The 26,590-nt window shown below is 37.0% G+C and overlaps 4 protein-coding genes and 1 long non-coding RNA gene across 5 annotated transcripts; 4 read left to right on the top strand and 1 right to left on the bottom strand.

Moving 5' to 3' along the window:
* Positions 1-8,536: 8,536 nt before the first annotated feature.
* Positions 8,537-9,070, top strand: LOC123313013. The gene is made up of 2 exons (XM_044897670.1): positions 8,537-8,848; positions 8,910-9,070. The coding sequence occupies exons 1-2, from the start codon at positions 8,581-8,583 to the stop codon at positions 9,068-9,070; spliced, it is 429 nt and encodes a 142-aa protein (XP_044753605.1). The 5' UTR covers positions 8,537-8,580.
* A 1,792-nt stretch (positions 9,071-10,862) lies between these two features.
* Positions 10,863-12,694, bottom strand: LOC123313774. Its single transcript, XM_044898782.1, has 4 exons — positions 12,495-12,694; positions 11,863-12,443; positions 11,279-11,808; positions 10,863-11,199 (listed from the first exon to the last, which is right to left on the bottom strand). The coding sequence occupies exons 2-4, from the start codon at positions 11,889-11,891 to the stop codon at positions 10,922-10,924; spliced, it is 837 nt and encodes a 278-aa protein (XP_044754717.1). The 5' UTR covers positions 11,892-12,443; positions 12,495-12,694; the 3' UTR covers positions 10,863-10,921.
* Positions 12,695-18,214: 5,520 nt separating this feature from the next.
* On the top strand, positions 18,215-18,783 carry LOC123313011. The gene is made up of 2 exons (XM_044897667.1): positions 18,215-18,477; positions 18,538-18,783. The coding sequence occupies exons 1-2, from the start codon at positions 18,295-18,297 to the stop codon at positions 18,781-18,783; spliced, it is 429 nt and encodes a 142-aa protein (XP_044753602.1). The 5' UTR covers positions 18,215-18,294.
* A 90-nt stretch (positions 18,784-18,873) lies between these two features.
* Positions 18,874-19,647, top strand: LOC123313009. The gene is made up of 3 exons (XM_044897666.1): positions 18,874-19,161; positions 19,220-19,372; positions 19,449-19,647. The coding sequence occupies exons 1-3, from the start codon at positions 18,935-18,937 to the stop codon at positions 19,645-19,647; spliced, it is 579 nt and encodes a 192-aa protein (XP_044753601.1). The 5' UTR covers positions 18,874-18,934.
* Positions 19,648-20,097: 450 nt separating this feature from the next.
* Positions 20,098-20,579, top strand: LOC123314295. The gene is made up of 2 exons (XR_006537793.1): positions 20,098-20,234; positions 20,291-20,579. It is a non-coding gene; the product is annotated as an uncharacterized LOC123314295 (long non-coding RNA).
* Positions 20,580-26,590: the final 6,011 nt, after the last annotated feature.

The raw sequence follows: 26,590 nt of genomic DNA, 5'->3' as shown, positions 1-26,590 counted from the left end.
CCCGAAACTCCGAATACAATCATTGCTGCATTTGCTGACGATGTAGCTATACTGTCCTCAGATGACGACCCCTTGGCCACCTCCAAAAACATTCAAGATCACCTAAACAAACTTGACAACTGGTACAAAACATGGAGGATGACCATAAATCAGACCAAATAAGTCCAAGTCATATTCACCACAAGAACCAGCACTTGCCCCAAAGTAACTTTAAATGGAAAAGCAATACCTACCAAAAAGGAAGTAAAATACCTAGGCATGCACCTAGATCAACGGCTCACATGGGAAAAACATATATTAGCAAAAAGAAAACATCTTGACATCAAACTCAAAAAAATGTACTGGTTAGTCGGAAAAAAATCAAAACTATCCATCCAAAACAAAATGACAGTGTACAAAGCAATTTTAAAACCGATATGGTCATACGGCGTACAATTATAGGGTTGTGCGAAACCAACGAGAATTAAAATAATTCAGAGATTCCAATCAAAAACTCTTCGAACAATAGCTAACGCACCATGGTACGTTAGAAACCAAAGATTACATGAAGATCTCGAAACCCCATACGTAACTGATGTCATCAAAACCGCCTCTGCTAAATACCAAAAACGACTACAGAGACACTCTAACGATCTTATCCAGAATCTGTACGCAGGAGGACCAAACATCAGAAGACTCAAAAAATCATGGCCTGAAGATCTCCCACAGCACCACTAGACTAGTGCAGAATAAGTAGAAATGTCACTGGACATTTCACTTTCATGTTGTAACTTACATCAAAATTACTTAATACCATATATGAGTAGATTGTAATTTTTTCAAATAAATGACATACTAAAAAAAAAAAAAAGAATTATGATTTGAACATAAAAATACGATTTTTCAAATGCTTGTATCTTCTAAACAAAAACGAATCGGACATATGTTCATAGGAAAAAAAATGTTCAGAATAAGCACAGCTACCATCTGTCAAAGTTTGTCATAGAGCTTGTAGAACACCCTGTATAACTATCGTAAAAGGGGTGCATAGTTGATCTACTAAACAACGCTTACAAGAACCCTTGATTCTTGAGGTCAAAATTAACATTTTTTTTATATACCTTTTTTTCCGATCGATAATACCCTACATGTTTCCATATTCAATGCAGCTAAACGGAAAGGGATAGAACCCTCCACTGTTAAGTGGATATCAGCTCTGTTGAAAGGGAGAACCGTCGCAGCCTACCTGGGGGAAACTGAAGTGACCGTGTTAACGTGCAGGATATGCCCTCAAGGAGGGGTACTATCACCTCTGCTGTGGAGTCTGGTCATGGACGGTCTTCTGGAGAGGCTAACGGCAGGTGGCTTTTATAGCCCTGGCATACGCCGACGACATAGTGGTGACTGTGAGAGGCAAGCTTGAAGGCCCACTGAGCAGCCTAATGCAAACCGCTCTCAGGATTATCGAAAAGTGGTGCGAGGAGGAGGGGCTAACTGTCAATCCCTCGAAGACAACACTGATTCTGTTCACAAGAAAAAGGAATCTCGACTTCAGAGGGCTGGTCCTGAATGGCCAGTCTCTGAAGTACTCCAGTGAGTGCAAATATCTAGGTGTCTTCTTGGACAGTCCACTCAACTGGAGAAAACACATATATAAGACTCTTTCCAGAGTCACGGCGGCGATGTGGGCTTGCAAAAGACTCTTTGGAAAGACTTGGGACATGAAACCGAAAATGGTACTGTAGCTATACACAGCGGTGGTACGCCCTATTGTCAACTATGCGTCTCTAGCATGGTGAACAAAAAGAGAAGAGGTCACCACACGCAGCCTCTGCTGCAGAAACTGCAAAGGATGGCCTGTGTTGGTGCTAGGGGAGCTATTCATACATCTCCTACAGGAGCGCTTGAGGCCACACTTGGTCTGCCTCCCCTACACTTACATGTGAGGAAATGTTTCTAGTAGCAATAAGAACATCCCTTAACGGGAATCTCCAACCCAGAAACTGGGTTGGACATATGAGGATATTGAATCAATTGGACTCAAACCTCTTGGCAAAACCATTGGATGTTATGCCAATCATTTTCGATTTCGAAACGCCCTTTGAAACTGTCATAGCTGACCGTCCTAGTGCAGTATAAGTTTCGTAAATCGTTTGGACAAAAAGTCACCCACGTGGTTTACTGATGGGTCAAAATTAGGCATTGGCATTGGCGGATATGGACCTAAATTGAGGATCTCCAAAGCCCTGGGAGGTGAACCCTCTATTTTAAAGACCTAGACACTGGCTGTTTACGTATGCATTCAGGAGTGTCTTAAAATGAACAAAGGTGCGCATATCTATATCACCGAGGACAGCCAGGCCACGCCGAGGTCCCTGGAATCACACTGCCAGAGATCTCTGCTGACATGGGAGTGCCGTAATACCATGAAGCAACTGGCCAGAGACAACAAAGTGACTCTATATATGTGACCCAGGGCACTGTAGTGTTGTTGAAGGAAACGAGAAAGCCGATGAACTTGCAAAAAGAGCATCCTGCTGGACCTTAGCCTTTCTGTGGGCTCGGAAAATACCAATACAAATGGGATCCAACAATGGGAGTTGAACAACAGACTAACCCTCTGGAGAAACACTCCTGGACTTACTCAGTCAAAGAAATTCATGATGATTTCACCGACCTACACCAGAAAACTGCTAAAGTTGTCACGAGCTGAGCCTCGGGTGATGGTGGGACTGCTGACAGGGCACTGTCGGTACAAATATCATTTTCACCGTATGGGTGAGTCAGCAGATGAGATTTGTAGTCTCTGTCGATCAGAAGCAGAAACAGCTGAATACATGATTTGCAAGTGTCCAGAGCTGGCATATTTTTCTCTTAAAATTGTACAAGGAATCTCTTCTTTTCATTTCATTATATAATATTGTTTTTTCTCAGTTTTTTCATGAATGAAATCGAAATCGTTGTGGGCTCTGGAGGGGTAATTACCCTCTTTATCCCCGCCCGTAGGATCGCCCTTACTGAATATTTTATACAATGCTAACACCTAAAACCAACGGGGGGCCTGTAATTTCTCTATGTACCAAGGCCCGCCGAAGCTTTGACGGTCCTGACCCAAGCCATTGTAAAAATTGAAACTTACAGTCATCATACAATTTATTTGTTTGTATCTGATAATTATTAGTCATATTAGTCATGTCTCTGTTATTAGTATTATTCTTAATTTCTTCTTTTTCGTATCTTAATGTTACAATTACACACTGTTTTCTATTATTCCCTCAAATAATTAAAACTCATTATAGCATAGTTTTTTATGAAACCTTAATGAACATTTCAATCAAGAAAAATTTTCTTCATTATTATTATACACTCATAATTCCGAAGAAAAATTAATTCTGACCCATCCCAAGAAAAATTTGCTCTCTGTTGCTCTTCAATCCCATTCCGACTCTGCTAAATCTCCATTTTCAAAGATATTGTAATATTGAAATAGTGATAGGATTTGTGAAATGAAAGAAAAGAGATATGAAAAATTTCTATTTCACTTGAAAATACATGAAATATGAAATGATATATCAAGAATATACTCGGAAAAAATGTGAATGTGAATGTGAACTGTGAAGCGTACAGTCTCAAATCAATAATTCACTGTTTACAGCTCATTCACAATTAATGTAAGCCTTAATGTGTAATGTTGACATAAATAAAATGTTACTTCGATCATTGATTGATTGATTGATTACATCTATCTATATATCGTGAGCATACAATCATAACCCAATAAGTCCATTGCATTCTGAGAATTCCCCTAAGTGGACTTGATAGGTTTTTACTGTTGAACGTTAGACTATTGAGGGCTTGATGTAAATTATGAAGGTTATAGATTGCTTGGAAAGATGGTTTTGGAGTTAAAGGTCTTTTACAGGTGATAAAATGTCATTTTACCAAAAAAAAGGGATTTAGTGGGTTTTGATTGTTTGCCCACGATATATTTTTTTGATAATAAGCATAACAATGCGAGTGAAATAAAAATATTTTCACGTTTTTTTTTATGAATCCTACCATTTGTAATCCATATAATTTATTCAATTCAACATCCAACAATGAGTAAAGCAACAGTATGAGATAAAGTTTTAGTAGAGTTTAATGTGACGGGATACCACACAATCTGGTGTATGATAAAAGAGCTCCAGTAAAAAACCCTTTCTCCCTAGCAGTGAATTGTACGAATAATAACTTTTCACGAAATAAGCTGAAATATTTTATATTAAAAGGCATCTTGCGGGCCAAAATTGATTCTTCCATCAGTATTCATATATTATCTTCTTTGGGAAATCATATTTGAGGAGAATGTTATAACGTTTTCATACAATGTCTCTTGTAATCCATATAATTTATTCAATTCAAGAAAATTCTGCCTTTTCTTGAGGGATTGAATGTGATAAGTATCGGGAACTTGAGATTGCCGACTCTCACTGACCACTTCAAAACAGATACTTATTCTACTCGTCAATAAAATGTATTGGTTTAAATCACATTTGATTATCATTTAAAATTTTAGTTTTGTTATTTGAGAATGCTCCAGATTTTGAGTATTTCGATCATCTAATATTACCTAAAAAAATATATAATATATAACTGAATAGAATGGTATTTGTTCTGTACAATTCATTCGATACCTACTTTTATTTTTGGAAAATGGAGAGTTTGATGTACCCAAAAGAAGAACTCTTAATGCATTTAATCATCAGATTGCTTTCAAAGTATCAATATCAATGGTCTCATTCAATTAGTTTAATAAGTCGAATAAAAATCAGAAAGTTTCCGGCTCCGACTGTATCGGTTATGTAAATATAAACAAACAGGTTAGGTTATCTATGGTCAGCTGTCAGCTGTACAAAATTTAAAATTAAATCCCCATATTTGTTCCAACTTGTATAATCATATCAAAAAACTGTGCCTAACTTCTTTCAAACTTCATAAATGGTTAGACAAAGATGACAGATAATTGACCTTCGGTCAGTCGGCCAATCAGGAGGTAGTGGGCGGTATTTTCTGGGGAGTGATCCTTCGGGGCAATACATTTTCTGGGCATTCTGCATGGAGAATGCAAAAAAGCCTACGAGGAGAAAAGACTAAAATTCCACCCCTACCCGGAGAAAGGGGAATGGCATATACCAATACTGATAAGGCAGATGCATTGGCGGACTCGATCGAACGAGAGTCGAGAATAAATTACAGGATAGACGACGATAATGAAGATTTGGAAGAACTGGTTGAAGAAAATGATGAACAAATGGATGAATTACCAGCGACTGCTGAAATAGACAAGCCAACATCGCCAAATGAAATCAGGGAAATAATTAGAAGTTTGAAGAAGAGGAAAGCTCCCGGAAGCGATAAAATAACGAACGTTATGTTGAAGAAATTACCTAGAAAAGGTAAAGCCGCTCTAACAAATATCGCGAATGGAATTATGAGGACAGAACACTACCCAGAAAAATGGAAAACAGCAGAAGTCATAGTATTCAATAAACCATTCAAAGAGAAGAAGTTTCCACAAAACTACAGACCGATAAGTCTACTGTCGGCGTTAGGAAAAGTAGTAGAAAGAATTATCGCCACGAGGCTAAATGAGGAAACCGAAAATCTGGAACTAATACCACCAGAACAGTTCGGAGAGAGCATTCAACTGAACAACAATTATTAAGGCTCACAGAGTACATAACAGAGGGATTCCAAAATGAACAAGCTACAGGTCTTATTTAACTAGACGTCGCCAGAGCATTCGACAGAGTATGGCATGAAGGATTAATATATAAGATGAGATGTGCTGGATATTCGATCAAAATATGCAAGTTGATACGGAATTATCTCAAAAATAGAAGATTTTACGTAAAAGTGGGAGGAGAATGCTCCTCAACAAGAGATATAGAGGCTGGAGTACCCCAAGGATCAGTACTTGGGCCACTTCTGTACAACATATACATCCACGATATTCCGAAAAATCCAAGAACCATGCTAACGTTATATGCTGACGACTCAGGCATAGCAACTCGACACCGAAACCCTGACATAATAGAACGAGTTCTACAACAGTCGATTGACGAAACAAATGACTGGTGCATAAAGTGGAAAATCAAGCTCAATGGACGAAAGAGCCAAGCAATATTACTACAGAAGAGAAGACTGCGACCCACAACAAAACTGTATGTTGACGGCGAAGAAATCGACTGGAAAAAATGAAGCCAAATATTTAGGAATAACGCTTGACAAAGGACTTACCTGGAAAAATCATATCAAACAAGCAATCGACAAAACGAAAGCAGCGATGAATTCATTCATTCATTGCTGTATCCCGTTACCGGGAATAAATCTACAAAAAGAAGAAGAAAAAAAAAAAAATTCGAACAGACTTGTAACTTCTTAGTGCTAGTTGCGACTGTGTGCCCTCCTGTGACTAAAGAGACCCAACCGTGACCTGCAGATCCTTCCACACTCAGGGCATGGATAGTCTCCAACCAGATCTGGCCGCCGCTGTATCCTTCTCGATTCTCCATTATAACTGCGGACCAAAGACCTCCACTGTGACCTGTCTAACGCTAGTTGTTCCCAGTTATGATTAGCATTAACTGATTTTAGGGATTGATGTAGTGTATCCTTAAACCGCTTATACTGGCCTCCTGGTTTCCGGGCTCCCTCAGTGAGTTCGCCGTATAGAGCTATTTTGGGGAGTCTTGTGTCTTGCATCCTCAGAATGTGGCCGCTCCATCTGAGTCGGGCCCTCGTTACTTGAGTCTCAATTGTTGTACAACACGCGCGCTTCAAGACTTCTGCATTCGAAACTTTGTGGAACCATCTGATGTGCATTATCTGTCTTAGATGACGTTGCTGCGTCTGTTCAAGCTGTTCAATATGTCGCCTGTAGGGAGTCCAGCTTTCGCTTCCGTAAAGAAGCGTTGGGAGGACCACTGCTCTGTAAACAGCTGTCTTGGTCTTCAGATTGAGGTCGTGATTTTGGAACACTCTGTCCTTCAGCTTCCAGAATGCCCGTGATGCCGAATTGATACGGTTGTGTATTTCCGTGTCAAGGTTAGCCCTAGTATTTATGAAGCTTCCCAAGTATTTGAGCTGCTCGACCTGTTCTAGAGTTTCATTGTCCAGGCTGATATCTGTTTGAAGGCTTTCTGGCGGACTTACCAGGATTTTGGTCTTGTCAATATTGAGTCTAAGGCCTAAAGCTTCGTATATATGTTTATAGGTGTCCATCATTATCTGTAGATCCTCTGAGCTGCTAGCGATGAGTGAACAGTCGTCTGCATATTGAAGTTCCGTCATAAACTTGGTACGGGTTTTTGCTCTGAGGCGCTTCAGGTTAAACAGGCCTCCATCAAATCTGAATCTTATCCCAACACCTCTTACGGGCATGCTCATGTCAGCAATTATCGATACAGCTATGGCGAAAATATTGAACAGTAAAGGCGCTAATACGCAGCCTTGTTTTATTCCAGAGTTGGTTGAGAAATGGTCGGTTGTAGAGCCATTATGCTGTATGAATAGACTCTATCCGATGAATAGACTCTATCAGTCTATCCTCTGATAGGAAGAAGAAGCCACATGTCGAAAGAGACAAAATTGAAGATAATCAAAGCCGTTGCTAGGCCTCAACTGACTTATGGAGTTACCCAGTTGCCTGGGGTTTCGCGGCAAAGAGCCATATCAAAAGAATTCAGGCCACTGAAAACAAGCTGCTACGATGTGCAATAGATGCACCTTGGTTTGTCAGGAATAGACAGATTTATAAGGACCTGAAATGGGAAACCATAACGGAATTCATGAACAGAAAAGCAGAGAAATTATTCGAAACAGCGAAAAACCATCCGAATCAAGAACTCAGGAGACTAGTGGACTACGACCCAGAGGAAAACAAAAGGAGAATGCGAATTTACCGAAGGAGACCAAGAGATCAATTAAAAGAGATTAAAATAACAACAGAAACTTATCGAAAATTTCAATAAAGTGTTAATCCAATAGAGGATAAACACATAAATCCCAGCACGATAGTGTGCGAGAAGAAAACCGACCAAGAGATGAACGGTTTATAGGCAAATGCCCGGAATCAAAATTCAAGAAGCAGTAGGGTTTTTAGTGGGTCTCGAGCTCAGGAGAGTGAGAAACCCCACACTGTTCCCCCTCAGGAGATGATTGTGGTTCGTCTGTCTTGCAGATTTTCCCCCTGCTACACCAAAAAAAAAAAAAACAAAGATCATTCATTCACATTCAGACTCAGCGATCGAGACAGACGACCACCAGCTAAGAAAATTACGCATATCGCTTCCGTATTCCAAGCCTGCACACAAAAAGGTTTTTCTCAAAACCACTCCAGCTACTCGAAGACGTGCGGTCTCAACACATGTGTCAACAATTGGCGATTCAAGTTCATCTTCAGGCCATCTGGTGGCGAAAATTTGAAACTCCAGAAGTAGGTTGAAAAAGTTGTTTGGCTTGGCTTTCAGATCGTCCATTTATTAAACAAACAGTAAACAGTTGGTTTGGAGAATTGTGTGATTTATATTGTTTTGGTTTATATATTTGTATATTAAGATGGATGATAAATTAGTCAAAATGTCGAAATCAAAAGTGTTTTGTTGCGTTTATGGATGCAATAGTTGTGCCAAAAGGGAGATGGTATCCTTTCATTTTTTTCCCAAACATAATAGTTTTAAAATACGAATAACAAACAAAAATGGCATCGTTGAAAAAGTGGACGTGAGAAAGATTTGGGAGAAGAATTTGAGGTGCGGAAAGAAAATAACAAATTCTATGAGAGTTTGTTCAAAACATTTTGAAGAATCAGATTTTTATCCACGTGGTGAGTTACTTATTAGAATATCATCCAAGTTACGTGTTTTCTAATATGTATCTATAATTAGCAAAGAATTCCAGACGCCAAAGATTGAAGAAGAATGCTGTACCAACAAAAAACCTTCCTGAGGGTTCTCATGATACCACTAAGAAGAAAGAAAGACGAAATATTTCCAAATATGAATCTGCACAGCCAATTGTAAGTATATGCTTCAGACTTGAATTGTAATCTCTTTTTATGAGTAAGAATTAATGCATTGACAAATTGTATGGTACCCCGTTACACTAACCTTTGCTAAAACTCATACTTATGCTATATTGTTTGATAACTAAAAATGTATTGGTGACATTCAAAAGAATATATATATATATATATAATGCATTGTTGTTTAATTTTCAGTTAAACACTAACTGTGAATCAATGGACGAAGAGCAAAAAATTCAGGAAGAACTCCTCATGCACGTAAGATATTGAAATATTCTAGTATAATCGTATATTGAAGTTGAAATTTTAGGAACCAACTCGAACACCTGAGGAATTGTTGGCTGCTGAAGCTTTATGTGCTTTGGCAGAATTGAAGTATCAAGATGTTTCTGTTCAAGTCAGCACTTTAAAAATTAGAACGATTTGTGATAATATTGTTAGTGACAAAAAACTGAATAGCATGACAGGGTTGAATTCTTTCCAAATGCTTGATACAATAGAAAGCTTAGTGTTGAGAATCAAAAAAGAAAGTTTTGTATCATCCTTAACTGTAAGGGAAAAAATCATACTTACCTTCACTAAGCTTAAAAATGACACAAGCTATGTTGTACTGTCAGTTCTCTTTGGAAACATGAGCTCTCAAAGCATAAAAGAAATATTTCATGAGATGCTTACTGTGTTAGCAACAGTATTAAAACCATTAATATATATTCCTCCATCTGAGGAAATCCGGAGAAATTTGCCCAGACACTTTGAGCAATTTGATAACGTGAGAGTTATTCTGGACTGCACAGAAATTTTTGTGCAGAAAACAAAATGTCTCTGTTGTAGAATAAGATGTTACTCTCACTATAAAGGAAATAATACCATAAAATTCATGGTTGCAGTGACACCTGCAGGATTAATAAGTTTTGTTAGTAGAGCCTATGGGGGACGTGCTTCTGATAAAATAATTTTTGAGCAGAGTGGACTTATATCTTTGTTGAAACCAAACGAGGATGCCATTATGGTGGACAGAGGATTTCTTATTGATGAAATTTGCACGGAAAAGAGAATTAAACTTATACGTCCACCATTTATGAGAAATAGGAAGCAATTTACGCTTCAAGAAGCTGAGAGTAATTTATTCATCGAATTTTTTTTTTTTTCTTCTTCTTCTTTTTGTAGATTCATTCCCGGTAACGGGATACAGCAATGAATGAATGAATGAATGAATGCATCGCGAGGGCAAGAGTTCATATTGAACGGGTGAATCAGAGGATAAAAATTTTTAAAATCTTGTGCAATGTTTTGCCTTGGAATCTGGTGCCTAAAGTGGAAGAAATAATGACAATATGTTGTGCTGTGGTGAATTTATCTAGTCCGATTTTCTCTGAGGATAGTTTCTGAAAGTTTATAATTTGTGTTATATTTTTAGTGTATTTTTATTTCTGTTTAAAGTCATATTCGCCCATTCTATAAATGTATTCATTGTTTTTTTGTGTATGAAATTTACATTAAAATATCTTAATTCTATTGCTTTCAAATCACTACCACTCCCAATGTTTTCAATAATTAATTCAAATCTCCAGGATAGGTACAGATATGTATAAACACATAGAGGGAGAGGAAAAAGATTTATTGACCAGTCAGTCAAACGGCTATCGACCTAGGTCTTCCAGCCAACATACATATACATACATAATTTTTCAATCTAAAATATCGTAGAAAACCTAAACAATTCAGATAGACATAAAACAAGATATTTTTGAAATATTTCTTTTCAAATGAAAATAACAAATATACAGAGATATATAACATAACAAATATACAGAGATATATAACATAACACATATAATAAAAAAACATAACATTGTAATTTAAAATGTCAAAAACTCAACTTGTTGAACAAATATAATGCAACATATTATCTAAATATTTTTGTTTTAATGAAAATAATAAACTATGTGCATATTCTTCATCGAATGGCACCCTGATATCCAAATAAGTATTATCACTCGAAAAAAAAACAATAAAATGGCAAATCTTTAAATTGAGGATGGCCATTCCCAGCTGTACTTGTGCAAAATATTTATGTCTCTTCTTCAAAACGTGCACACCATTTTCCTCAAGAATATATCTGCAGCATTGCACCACATCAGAAGTGTTCTTTGCTAAAATATAAAGAATTTTAAAAAATGGTAGTTAGCAAAATCTTAATTATAACTGAGAAAATAAATAACATTTTGTTACCCTTATATGGACATTTTATTTCTAAGAGACCATAAGGTTCATCATTTTTGAATATAATTCCATCAGCAGAATATGCCAGCCAAGGTTCGCTTCTGCACATTATCAGGCCCATCTTCAGTACTGGCAAGCCCGTTGTTTTCTCGAAAATATCTCTAGCCAATGGTTCGTATTTTATACCATGTCTGGTATAAACACTCGAAAATTGCTTGGGATAGAAATATGATCTACATTTCTCTTCCCAATCATTTTTCGAATATGTATACAGGTCATAGCATCGAGAACCAGTGACCCGAAATTTTCTTTCTTGCTCCCAGAGAGCCTTATTAGTTTCAGTCATCATACATACATTTAGGGAATCAAACATTCCCAATTCGTTGTATGTGACAATGCACTGAGGGCATTTGAAATTCATTTGTGGGCCAAATTTATAGAAATTCTTCAGAAAATCTGAATTTTCTGCATTTCTAATAACAAGTTTACATTTTTCTGGGATGAACATCTTAGAGGGTGCCTTATTTAAATTCTTCATTCTGAAAATAAATCATTACAGTTTCAAAGGTTCAATTGAGATTATAGTTATTTACTTATGAGATGCAATGCTGGATGAAGGCATCTTATTTATCGCAAATTTCCTAATATCATCTTCATCCTGTGATGACAATTGATGCACAGGGGATGCTTTGTCTTTCAAGCAATTGGTTTCCAGAAGTGGAAGAGCTTGATATTTTGATTTTGTTTGACTTTTTTTCTTTTTCCACCAGCATTTCAGGTCTGTGCTTGAAATTTTCTCAAGTTTGAGAAGGTCAGTCCTGAAACAAAAACCACAAGGAACAGCAAAAAAACTAACAATTATATTGTGTATATATGATTGTCAAATTGCAAGTCCTGATTCAGACATCAAATACATTGAATTTATACAACCTGGTGCAATATAATAAAATTGCTGAGATGTGTTTGCACCTCCCTCCTAAACCGGCCTTACAAGAGCAGGTAAATGCAGATATTATGGCAGATCCGTCATCAATTATAATTTTTCCCTCAATTTCATGAGGATCTGAAGAGAGGGCCGATGTTTGCAAACACAAACCAAAAATTTCTATTACTCTGCTGCTCTTTCCCAAATTTCCACACATCATAATGTGACCGGCATTCAATACTGCTTCTCCTAAAATGTTTGGTCAATTAATATTTCATTAATAAATTTGCATGTACTCACCTTCTACTAAATTCCTGCTAGTAGGAATGGATCCTAAATATCTTAAATACTCCTTGAGGCTTAGGAATACACCATTTTCGTTTTTAGCCATCATTTTTCGCGTAAAAAATAACAAAATTACACAAATTTCCTTCTGTTCACTAGTGTTCACACTGATTCGACCTACTTGTGTAGATGTCACAAAACGAATGTTTATAGAGGGCGCAACCTACCATTGAATCGCGAATTATCAGGGCGACACTTGACCTGCATCCCGAGCCTGCATTCCGGACGTCAACAGTGACCGCACATTAGGCCGAAACAAATTCGTTTTTGTTGAAACGACATCGCATATATTTTACTCTTCAGGGCAACCCTCATATGTTGGGTTGAATAAAAACTGTGATATTCTGTTGGAATATTTTATTTCTATTCCCTTTTCCCTGGAAAAACTAACGATAGTTCCAGCTCAACGGACTATTCAACCCACAACATAATGTCTACGAAACGTTTCAACGGAACCCTAAGCCTAGTTGCACACACACCGATTTTGGACGGCCCGAAATAAAATCGGCCGATATTTTATCGGTAGCAGTTGCTAGCACACTTACCGGATTTTTACCGTCCAAACGATCAGCTAACTAAAGTCGACTGAAATGGTCGGTAAAAAACATTGAACTCAAGAAAGAACTCCTTCTTGAGTTCAATGGTAAACAATCGGTGCTAGAACAAACGTTTACTTAGTCACGTACGCCACTACATCCCCGTATTGCCAGTATTGGACGGTTTCTCACCGGCATTTTACCGTCACCGATCAGTGGTCGGAGTATGTGCAAGGTCCCGTTCCCACACGTGGTTCACTATTGGAATTTGGACGACCGATATAAAATCGGCCGTCCAAAATCGGTGTGTGTGCAACCAGGCTAAATCGACACATTTGAAACGTTCTAGACGCACGTTTCAGAAATATACAATAGATATCTAATATCTGATGTCACAAGTGAATGTGTCTGGAATGTTTCAAATATACCGTTAAAGCATGTTAACAACAAATACATTAAATCGAAGAACACTGTTTAAGCGCGACAAAAGAGCAAGTGGACTGTATGAAATTCGAACAATAATAATAAATCAAACGATCAAAAAGTAACACCAGAACGATAATCTGACTCACCTTTCTTTCACTTTCGACCATAAACTTCACCGAATGTGAACGACACTCTCCAAAAATGCAACGAAAATCTACCGTCGACGAAGATGCGAAAATCTCTTCTCTTCTTGATCTTCGGGGAAATATCTCTTCCCTCGAAATTCCGGTGTTGCCAGCATTACACATTGTGGTGCAAACAAGGGAAAACAAACAAAATATTTCGACATTGGTCTATTCGTTCCGAAATTCACAAACCAAAAATATGCGAAACCCTAACAAACACCAAAATTGCGAATCGCAATAAAAGTATTATTCCTGACAAACAGATAGTAAATTTTCTTTCATATTTGTAATAGAGCGACCCTTGTTTACTCATTATTCGCGAATGCATCTGAACCCAAGTTTCGGAGATATATCATTAACATCTAACATTTCGCAGCCCATAACTAAATGTGCCTGAAATGTTACAAATATATTGATAATATACAGGGTGTCCGGGGAATAATTGTACATACTCATACCAGAGATAGAGTTGGACTAGCTGATTACGGATTGACTTTAGAAAATTAATTTCTGGATTTCCCTAGAGAGCTACAGGGTGATTTTCCAACTTCATGGAAATACTTAGACCATCATAAAATCCAAACTTATTGACGGATATAATTGAAACTTAGGAGGTTTTTTACACATGCTAAGGTTGAGTTAGAAAGATATCAATTATTCTATTATTCCAGAGCCGGACTCATTAATCTTCATTCAAAGTGTTCAGGGTAAAAAAAACACTTTGTATTTCGAATTACAAATAATTGATTCGCTTCTTAGAAAGAAGCTAAATTATGCTTCAATTTTTGGTATCGCTCAAAGTTGTCACATCAACAATTATTTTTTTATTAATTTCTTAATTTGGATAAAGTTCGAAAATTGCAATTTATTAACCTGAACAGGACTTAGTCATCTTGTGCAGGTCGAAAATAAATAATAAATTTTCTTTAAAAAGTCACTGAAGGTGAAGAGGACTATAATAATTTGTTAATATACTGGGTGGCCACCCCAGACGCGGATTTTACTTTGAGGGAGTAAATGAAGGTATTTTGAAAAATAAATTGGTGATGTGTGTAGGGTATACAGAAGCATATTTCAAAATTATTCTTATGTATACCGGGTGTTCGACAACAATGATATAGACCAAAGTTACACTTCTTTCAATGTAAAAACCTCTATATGAATTCAAAATTGGTATGGCAAGTTCAAATAATCATGAGTTTTATGATTTTCAGTTTGGGAGAATGTTACAAAATATCTAACTAGATTCAAAAATCAAGCTCAAAAATGCACAGAAATGAAATTTCCTTCAAGATAAAATATGAATTCCTATAACATATTATGTGATAAATTTCGAACATTTTGACAACTGAATCACCAAACATTTTCTGCAGTATTTACTTGTATAGCGCGATATGGTAGAGTGCCAGATAGAAAGAAGGATCGCCAAAGAAATCTAGAAAGAGGTGATGAAGTACTCCAATTAATTCAAGCACAACCTTCAACTAGTATAAGGAGAGTAAATGCACAAGTACATTTGCCGAAGCATAAGGTGCATAGAATAATCAAAGAGGAAAATATGTACCCGTACCACATACAACAGGTACAACGATTGGAACCTGGCGATAATGTCTTAAGACTGAATTTTGCACATTGGAGAGCAAATCACAGAGTCACTTTGTACAGAACAATATTCAGTGATGAGGCTCAATTTACCAGAGATGGTGTGTTCAATATTCATAACTCGCACATGTGGGCCGAAATTAATCCACACAGTATAAGACTGAAAAATTCACAACAAAAATTTTCAGTAAATGTTTGGTGTGCTGTGATAAACAAACATTTGATAGGGCCTCATTTTCTTGACGGTCGCCTTACAAGTGCGATTTATCTAGATTTCCTACAAAATATTTTACCCGGCATGCTACAAGGAATAAATAAATATTAGAGGAATTTATTTCCAGCATGATGGAGCTGGACCTTATTTTGGCTTGGAAGTGAGAAGGTACCTCGACAATACCAATCCAAATAGGTGGATAGGTCGAGGAGGACCTATTCCATGGCCTCCTCGATCTCCAAATTTCAACCCGCTAGATTATTTCTTATGGCGAAAATTGAAGGATATGGTATATTCTGAAGAAATCCAGTCAAGACAACAGCTGATGAACAGAATAATCAACTGTTGCAATATTTTAAGAAATAATGGCGACATGATTCGGAAGGCTGTATCCAATTTGAAAATTCGGCAAGAGAAATGTATACAAGCTAATGGTTTTCATTTCGAACCACTTTTGAAATAACGTTGACTCAGCAATTCATTCGTTCCTATTTTCATTTTTATTAGGTACTCTTTACTGTATTTTAGATTTTTTCATTTGTTATTGTTTCGTTATTGAAGTGCTCATTTTAACTTTTGTGTAAATTTTCTACTAATACTTTCGCATTTTATATTCAAACATGGGATTTTCAGTTCTCTTCATGATGAAAAATTCAATTTTTCGAACTTTATCTAAAATCAAAAATTCATAAAAAAATAATCGCATGCTTGATTCAGTTTTAATGTCCCAGAAAATCGAATAATACTTATATTCTGATTGTAATCTTGTGGAACTCAATACTACTGCTACCTCCTCGTGGTGAGTTCTGAATTATTTGCGATAAAACATTATGAAACTGATCGCAAATAAACTAAATGCTGTATTGTTTTCCTCCCTACAGTTCTTAATTTTAAAGTGAATTGAAAGCAAATTGGAATTTAATCGAAAACTGTTGAAGTTGCCTATCAAATCCGTGCACTCTCTCTATCTGGCCGTGCTTCGTGACTCTCCGATGGTAACAACGGCAACGTCTAACATTACGGCCTCGAACTTCTAGTAGGCTATGTGATTATGTATTTTTATAGATACTAATAACAATGAAGAAATACGCAATCATTGTAGACGAGAAAAATGAAAAAAGAGTGGTTCCAAGTAAATGGATGATGAATAATAAAATTCAACTCTACTGTGGCCACCTTACAAAAATACGGAGAAAATTCGAAGAGCTATTTTACAACTGGAAGATCCCTCAGACGGATTGGGAAGACTATCAAGTTGATTTTATAAAAAGCAAAGGTTGCTATTACAAAACTAACTAATACATGTTCCTTAATTTTAACATCGCAGTGGGGTTTGAAGTATTTTTTACTTTCCCTACGAACAAATTAAATGGAATTCCGGAGGTGACTGTCATTCTAATTATTTCAATCTCGATTCTTATTGAAATTTCATATGTTAAATTTGTTGTAGATGCTTATGTTGAAATTGTGACTGAAATCATAGCTAACTTAGATGAACTAAGTGGGAGTAGCGATGCTGAAAAAATGAAGAAATCCAGGAAAAGAAGAAAGAAAATTTCTCATCAAGGTCTTGGTAAGATTTCAGTAAAAAAAATTATCGGATAATTGAATCAACCACTAATCATACTGCCCAATTCAAGATTTGTCAGAATGATTAGCGTCCTTCATCTCATCAATGAAAACGACAAAAAAGTGGCAAGAAATAGGACAATGAAATAGATGGTAACGTTTATTCACATTCGTGATAATAAATTGTAGGCCTGAAGAAGCGGAGGGACACCTTTGCGAAACGTCACCACGAATGTGAATAAACGTTACCATCTATTTCTTTGTCCTATTTTCTGCCACTTTTTTGTCGTTTTTATTTGTATGCAATGTGTATTCTTGTAGGTGATTACAATGGAGCTGTTGTAGACGCTGAAATGAAGGCTGATTCAGACGTACTAATTGGTGAGAGTGATGTTGACAGAATGAAAATTCCCAAGTCAAATGGAGTTTTTTCGAGCATTTCGATAGATTCTAACAGCAGTGAAACTGATGAAACATTAAAAAATATAGATGAAAACACCCCAAAATCATTGCCTTAATCTCTTTCATTGTGTCACCTCAACAAGTTCAAAATGGGTTCACAGTTGCAGATAATCAGATAAATGAGCAACCAAATTCAGAATGCATGGTAAATATAAGTAGCTTATATAAGACTTACATTCATGAACACTACACATATTCACCTTTGGCATACTAAAATGCATGAGACATTCAAGTGCAGGTCACGAGGTAAAACCTCACTTTATCGCCTTGACTATCCGTTGAATAGTGAATTTATAAGTTAGCTTTTCTTAGTGAGGTAGTGAGCATAAGATTCTTTGTAGGTATGTTGAAAAAAGTACTGACCAGTATTCATGCATTGAGCATGAAGCAGGACAGATTAGAAGGAAGGCTGAGGCAGTTGGAAAGTCGCGGCCTCATGAATAATACTGTAGCTAGTGTAACTTCAAACTTGGTTGTACAATACTTTAATTCACCCTATGCTTCACAGTGCTATTTATTTCCATTTTAATTAAAAAACGGATCGATGAATTCATCTCATTTTCAACATGTGCAATCAGAAGGAAGGAACGAGAAGGTGGTATTTATACATATATGAGTATAAATTCGAATGCAAAACTGATGGTTCAAAATGATCAACATGAGTATTTTCTTAAAAAGACCTACTTCATGATAACGAAAAATTTTTTTCAATTAGAGTAACAAGAAGTATAGTTTTCAATTTTCAAACTGATACATTTATAATGTTTCAGATTTGGGAAGGAAAAATGCTCGAAAATATGTTGCAAGCTGGCGGAGAAGAAAAAAAAATTGCCATTGCAAAAGGCAACATAAATGCTGATGGAACACCGTTCATAACAGTAATAGTAGATGGTGGATGGAGCAAACGAAGCTATGGACATGGATTCAATGCGGCTTCTGGAGTTGTGAGTGCAAGTTTACTATTATAATATACACAGATCATGTTCTTCAAATCATTTTGTATGGGAGTTATTATTGGCGCTGAGACAAAAAAAACACTATTCTTAGAGGTTAGGAATAAAGCCTGCTCTGCATGCTCCTTCTACAGAAACCGCAATATATCTCCGAAATCGCATATTTGCGCAATGAATTTTAGTGGTCCGTCTAATGGTATGGAACAAGACATTATTGTAGAGGGGTTTTCTAAGAGTATAGAACACCATGGAGTTATGTACAAATATTTAATTTGTAAATACAAAACCTTCCATTAGGTTATATTTTCAATTTCTTTCACATATTTGATTTCTCCAATTGACATTGATTTTTCAGGTGATGGTGATTCGAGTGTATATCGTATATGCGAGAGTAGTTTAAAAGGTTTCGTATGGCCGGGATGTTGTGAAAATTGAATGTGCCAATCACATGACTCGTTGTGTGAGTGATAAACTCCACAGATTGTCTAAAAACACCTCTTTCAATATTTATAACAGAAAAATTTTAACTAAAAAAGATGGCCCTATTAGTAATATTGAAAGATTAGTTAAGTCTGTTAGAAGAATCGTGAAGAATAATGCACATAACACAGTCATGTTGAGAAACGATCTGAGAAATGCACCCTACCATGTTTTTGGAAATCACAGCAACTCCAGGTGAGCCGTGTGTTTTGTTTCATAAGTGTTGACTAAACTTCGACTATTTCCCTTACAGAGATTCCTACTGTAAAAGGAAAAATTCCGGGGAAGAAGATTATACCAAAAATATGACTCCTGATTTTTTCATGGAAATTTTGACAACTGTAGAGCCCATGGTACATAAGGCCGATAGATTGATTTATAATGAAACTACGAATCAAGCAGAAATGTAGGAGTAGCCCAATTCTGAGTTCATTTTTAATCGTGCTATCAATTTATTTATAATTGAAACCATTTTTTCTCAGGTATATGGCTCTTGTTGCAAAATGTACTGGAGGTGAAGAGAGGGTGAATTTTAGTGGGTCCGTTTCATACACAGTTCGGGCTCACGGAGCAGCCCTTTCACATCCTGCTGGTCCTGCCTGGCACCTACACACTTGGAGAGGTCCTTTAGGGGTAAAAAAAACTTTCCTTAGAAGGAGGAAAATTCACGAAAGGAGATGAGAGAAATTATTGAGCACTTCAAGAAAGAGGAAAACTCTCTCCAATGGCCCTGATTCCGATTATTATCCAGATGCTGCCCAACCTGACATCACTGAGGAAGAAATGTCCTCCAAGAAGTCAGAATATTCAGATATTCTTAGAAATAGAATATCTGACTCGTCGGAGTTGAAGGATTTGGAGGAAAAAACTCGTGGGCAGCATGACAATGCACTTTGGAGGCAATACAGGCAGGACTATCTAACATCCTCGAACTTTGGTTCAGTGGTGAAAAGAAAATCGACCACTAATTGCCACAATTTTGTGAAAGTCCTTCTGTATAAAAAGCAACTGAATACCGCGGAAATATTATAATTTATGATAGGATGAACGAAAGTAAGGCGGTAACACTTTATGAACGTTCAAAAAATATAAAGGTTACCCGGTGCGGATTATTTATTGACCCTGAGTATCCATTCCTGGGGAGCCTCTCCCGATGGATTGGTTGGGGACGATGGTTTAATAGAGGTCAAATGTCTCCAATCAATCAAAGAAAAGCTAAGGGACTACAAGAAACCGCACTGCTTCACTATCGAGGATGATAGAATAAGGTAATTCTAAGCAAATTCATAATGTTCGAAGAAATATAATTTTCTATCATTTTTAGGCTGAAAGAAAGTCATAATTATTTCTACCAAGTGCAAGGACAGTTGAATATCTGCAAAAAAAAATTGTGATTTCGTTCTATATACAGATGATGATTTCCACATAGAAAGAATAGAATGTGACGAGGCACTGTGGAGAAATATCATGTTGCCATAGCTGGAGCAGTTCTATATGAATTGCATTCTTCCTGAAATAATAGATGGAGAATACCAAGAGGAATGCGAGCACGGGATATAAATGAAACAAGGCAATAATTTTAAAGTTGTACAAATAAAATATTTCGAATTTCATACAGTTCTTTTTTTCCAGATCATCAGTATTCTAAATAATTATACCTATTCACTATCATCACAGCAATAATCATTAATTCAAGGCCTGTTAATTTGTATACTGCAAGATATTTCTGTTCTTTCTCGATCCTAAAGCATCATTAGCTGATGCAAAGAAATGTCTACATATTTATTGTGCTCGTTTCAGATCCTTTCGGACCAAAGCTCATTTGAGAATTTTTCGATTTTCAACAATATTTATTTTCGCGTCTCTGTCACTGACATCGCGCTGAAACTCCTATAATATATATAAGTGGAAGTGATTCGAAAGAAACCAAATCTTTAGTAGACCCTTTTATTAGGGATAATAAACACATAAACTCAACTATCCTTCGCTTGCTGTCTCCTCAGGCAAAAGGTCTTGTAGCGAAAAAAGTGGATGGAGCTATTGTCTTTGTGGGACGTAAATATGTTCAGTTAAAGAAATTTTCATATAGTGAACGACGCTATAATAAAACGTTTTCCAATCGACTGTAAGGAGAAATTGTAAATAATGAAAAATGATTTGAAAAAAAGGAATATTTTGTGGTAAGTTATTATTATTATTTTTTAATTACCTTTTTTACCTTCATTAATTCCATAACTGAAAAAATTTTGCATTGAAGAGTAAGTTGAATGAATTATTTTCAACTTATTTCGGACGGCTTCAGCTTTTGAGAAATATCATGCCCATGCAACATTATTTTAGTTTACTTGCCTTGAGATCATTTTCGAAGTTATGGATGAAACGCTTGGGGTAAAAAAGTTAATTATGATAATTGGTATGAGGTGTATATGTTTACGGGAAACATTAAAACACTTGTGGAAACGAAGGAATATGTTTATTCATCGGGAGATCTGTTCTAATTACAAGAATGTTTCGACCGTTGTCGATAACTGCTAACCAGTCTCTGTCACCACTTTGGCGGTATGTGCTGGGGTGAGTTCACGCCATTTGAAGAATGGCGTGCTCTTGGGGTGATTGTTTCGTCCCACTGCTAGGGTCGGACTCATCAGGTAGGTTAATGAACCCTAGCAGCTACCTACGACAATCGCCGAAGCAGCGTAGTTTGTGCCTGCTATAAACGCCGGTTACGTCGAGGGTATAGAGTGTTGCGTCGCCGGTGGCGCCATCGTTTGGCGTATGCTGCACCGCAATAGACGTATAATCTACCCTGTGATCGCAACCGTCGTGCGCAGTGATGCCATCGTTTGGCTACCCTTGGTACCATCATGGTGAGATGAAGTATTCCTCTACCATGGGTACAACTACGCCGCCACAGGTATTTTGTTTTAACTGATATTGAATAGTTATTTTCCCCCAAATGCGCTTGCATTTTTGAGGTAGGTATTTGTAATAGCCATAGCTCATGGGCTGCCTGATACCTGCTGGGAACGGTAGCCAAAGTTCAGATAATTCTAAAGCTTTTTCTGACATTTAGAGAATCTTAACAGAAATATATTCTTGTATTCGGATGGAAAAGTTAAACGTTACCATCCTTGAAATATAGTTCTTAAGAATAAATTTTTCTTATCTCCTACCAAGAAGTTGATTTACTTCACAGGTTCATTTCATGAAAAGTAAGGGTGGAAGCAGTGCACATGACCTAAGTTATAATACCTATATCAGGATCTGTGGTAACAAATGATGTGGCATCCCATTATAGCTTTTACGGGCAGAAGAAAAAAGGAAACTTTCAAGAATTGCTTTTATGCTCCTGTATTTTCTGTATGTATAAGAAGCAATGCTATCTTCCTAAACTCCTGCACCTAGTGCATAACATAAAAACTTAAATTTCTCACTATTTCATACAATAATTTTTCTTTCTTCCATGTAAAATGATTATGAAATAATGAAAGTGATACGGTTTCACATTTGTTAACTTTTTTATGAAAGACAAGTTTCATGTGCTGCGAATGTGCTCGGACGTGTCAATTCGTAGCTCCCGTTTATAAGGCGAAATCCAGTGAAAATTATTGTTGAAGTACATTTTTCGAATAATTTTTGTGAGCTGAAAATCATACAGATATGAAAGGTCAGTGTGTTTTATGTCAGAAAACAATAAATGATGTAAAACATCCGGGTCTACAATGTAGTTCCTGTAACAAATCTTCCGTCTGTTCCGATATTCCTGAACAGTACTATCAGTATTTCAGAGACGATGCCTATTGGCCCAGTCGTTCGAGTTCTATTGTTATTCGATTGCTGGGCAGTAAAACCAGCAATATCGGAACAGGCCCTTCATCATGCGAACAACGTATGTTCGGATGTAAATAAACAACAGCTTTCATTCATCGACACATTGCCGTGACTCAACGGAATCTCCCCCGCGACTTCCCAATACTCGGTCCCGGACTGGAGCGCAACCGGTTTCACAGGACGCTGGATACTCTGCTGAGGACGTCGATCATTCCTCCACTCCACCTAATACAGATCTACTTTCATTACGGGATGAAATCCGTGACATGAAAAGGAGCGTAGACTTCTGCTCCAATAAAATTTCGGATTTTGAGGGTGTAGTTAGCAGATTCAATAACCTGCTGAAATTAACTCAAGAATTGAAAGCTGAAAACGCCGATCTTAAATTACAGATATCATCCTTAAACCATAGGTTGAATTCCATGGAACAACATACTAAGTCTAATAATATCGAGATACAGGATGTCCCTGAGAAGACCGGCGAAAATTTATTCCATATTATTGATAAAATTGGTAACTTTATCGGTCAACCAATCAAAAAAGAAAACGTTGATTTCATCACTAGGGTTAACACAAAAATAGCGTCCAAACCAAAACATATTGTGGTGCGATTTACAACTAAGCTTCTAAGAGATTAATTCTTAGCAAAGGCCAAAACTAAACGCAATCAATGTGAAAATCGCAGTTTGATGCTAGATGGAATATCAAATAGATTTTTCATCAACGAGCATCTCACAATCGCAAACAAGATCTTGCTCAGAAAAGTCCGCGATGTGTCCAAGGAACGAAATTTCAAGTTTGTCTGGGTTCACGATGGTGCCATACTGGCACGAAAGGACGAGAGAAGCAAAATAATCCAGATATCTAGTGAATCCGATATTGCAAAGATGAAGTAATAACTCTATCTGTATAGTTGTCTTAGTCGACCTTATGGCGGTTCATTTTTTCTATCAAAATGTTAGAGGACTGAGGAGCAAAATTCATGAATTCAAGAGGAACTGTTTGTCAAATAACCATGATATACTATTTATTACCGAAACTTGGCTGAATAGTACTGTTTTTGATGCTGAATTGGTCGATTTAAATTGTTATTCCATTTTTCGTCGTGACCGTGAATCATCAGGATCATCACATAAGAAAACCGGAGGAGGTTCATTGATTGCGGTTAGGAAGAAATTCGATGCCTGTTTGATCCCCCAGTTTCACAGTAAGGCAGAGGATATCTGGGTCTCCCTTAAGATTGGATCCCTGAAGGTGTTATTATGTTGTGTTTATCTTCCTCCTGGGGATAATGTTGCTAGTGCCAATTTTGCAAAAAAGTTATGTGACATCAAGAGTGGGATCGAGAGTGACTTAGTTATTTTGTGCGGTGATTTTAATTGTTCCAGTGTTCAATGGGTTGCTGATTTGGACTCTGATGGTGCCTTTCTCCAACCAAGTAACGTTGAAGCCAAATATTCTGAGTTGATTGATGCTCTCACTCTATGCGAACTGATGCAATTCAATAGTATTCGTAACACTAACCTGAGGACTCTAGATTTAATTCTATGCAATCAGTTCGTTTTATCTCATTTGAGCCATTGTTGTAGCCCATTGGTTAGGGAGGACCGACACCACCCTTCTTTGGAGTTCTTAGCAAACCTCAATTTCAATTTTCTCTCCAAACCAATGAGACTCACACATAACTTCAGAAGAGGTGACTATGCTAATATAAATGAGGAAATATCAACGATTTCATGGTGTGACGTTTTTGAGGGAGTTGATGTGAACGATGATCTCGACTCATTTTATAATGTGATTTATGATATTATAGATAAGAATATACCCAAAAGACGCTTCTATCGAGGATTTCCATCGTACTTTTCCAGTTTCACTATTAAACTAGTAAAGCGCAAAAACAAAATACATAAAAAGTTTAAAATTTATAGGAATACAAGAGATCTGTTGGAGTTCAAGCGTCTTCGAACTTTGTCAAAAATAATGATTGAACAGGACCATTCTGATTATATAAAATATGTGGAAGAAGAACTTCCCCAAAACCCTAAATTATTGTTCAATTTAACTCGTGCAAAAAATAAAAATAAAGGTAATAGATTCCTGTCCTCTATGTCTTACAATGGTAGGTCTTGTGTTGGGGGTGAGAACATTTGCGACAGTTTCGCCAAATTTTTTTCAGAGTGTATTTGTACCACCTGTGCGGAATACGTATCCCGCGGCCTGTACGGTTAGTACACCACCTGCCTACATCTCGATAAGATCCTTGGATCAGAACAAGGGTGCTGGTCCTGACGAGATTCCATCTTACTTCATCCGCCGTTGTCCTGCTTTGTGTGAGCCTCTTCATCATATTTTCAACCTATCTTTGAGGACTGGTATATTTCCACGTCGTTGGAAGATTGCTAATGTTATCCCAGTTTTCAAGGGGGGTGATAAAAGCTCTGTAGAGAATTATAGACCCATCAGTAAATTGAATATATTTTCTAAGTTGTTGGAGACCTTTGTTTACAGCCACTTGTTCCATATTGTAAAGAATCAAATAATCCCTGAGCAACATGGTTTTCTGAGGGGTAAATCTATTGAAACTAACCTCCTTGATTTTGTCACCTTTTTACACGGGGCGATGGATGAGTATCTTCAAGTTGACGTTGTCTATACAGACTACAGCAAAGCATTTGATAAAATTTCTCATGATATACTTGTCAAACGTCTCTCTGATGTGGGTGTGGGTGGCAGTCTTCTGGACTGGTGTGGATCATATGTCTCCGAGAGAATTCAGTATGTTTCGGTGGATGGATATGACTCTTCGGGCTTCCTTTGCACTTCCGGGGTGCCACAGGGTTCCCACCTTGGACCTCTGTTCTTCTTAATCTACATTAATAAATAGATGTTTTTAAGAGGTGCAGAATACTCATATACGCGGACGATTTGAAAATCTTTTTCGTGCTACCCTTCAGGAGGAGTTGGGGAGATTCGAGGTTTTCTGTAGCCAGCACCAGCTCTATCTCAATGTGTCGAAATGTCGAGTACTCTCTTTTTTCCTATACTTTTTCCATATCATATTGGCAATTCGGCTTTAGTTAGAGTCGATCAAGTCAGAGACTTGGGTATAATTCTAGATCAGAAACTCACCTTTATTCCACATATTGATAGTATTGTTAACAACGCCAACAGGATGCTCGGATTTCTATTTAGACAATGCAGAATTCTCAATAGCTATAAGTCAATCCTCAGTGTTTACTACGCCTATGTGTTCAGTAGGGTCAGTTTTGCTTCGGTAATCTGGAGCCCCCACTATAATATTCATATTAATAGAATTGAACGTATCCAAAACAAAATGCTAAGATTTTTAAGTTTAAAATGTAATTTTACTGTTTGTGAAAATGAAAACTTTTATTGTCTGGCACGTAAACATTTCAATGTTTTATCCCTTCAGGACAGGCGTAGATTGAACGATTTTCTCTGTATGAAAAAAATTGTGAGCGGTGAGTTGCAGGTACCGAGTTTGTTGCAAGTTGCTAGCTTAAATGTACCAGCAGTTAATCTCAGAACTTTCGAGACTTTTTTCATCCCTTTAAGAAGAACCAATGCATCGAAAAATCAACCTCTATTTCGAATGCTCCGTGCCTGCAATGAACTTCAAGAGGTCGTTGACATTTTTCACGGTAATGTTCTGAATTCAAAATTGCTCCTCAAAAGATACTACCTCTCAATGTAAAATCCATTTTTTTTCTTCTCTTGTTTTTGTATGTTGAATTGAATCTAAATTTTGTTAATTAGTTTATCACTGGTTATT

This window comes from Coccinella septempunctata, chromosome 5 (assembly GCF_907165205.1).
Source record: "Coccinella septempunctata chromosome 5, icCocSept1.1, whole genome shotgun sequence".
NCBI classification, from domain to species: Eukaryota; Metazoa; Arthropoda; class Insecta; order Coleoptera; family Coccinellidae; genus Coccinella; species Coccinella septempunctata.
The sequence above is the reverse complement of the archived record's forward strand: the minus strand, read 5'-3'. Positions and strand labels throughout refer to the sequence as shown.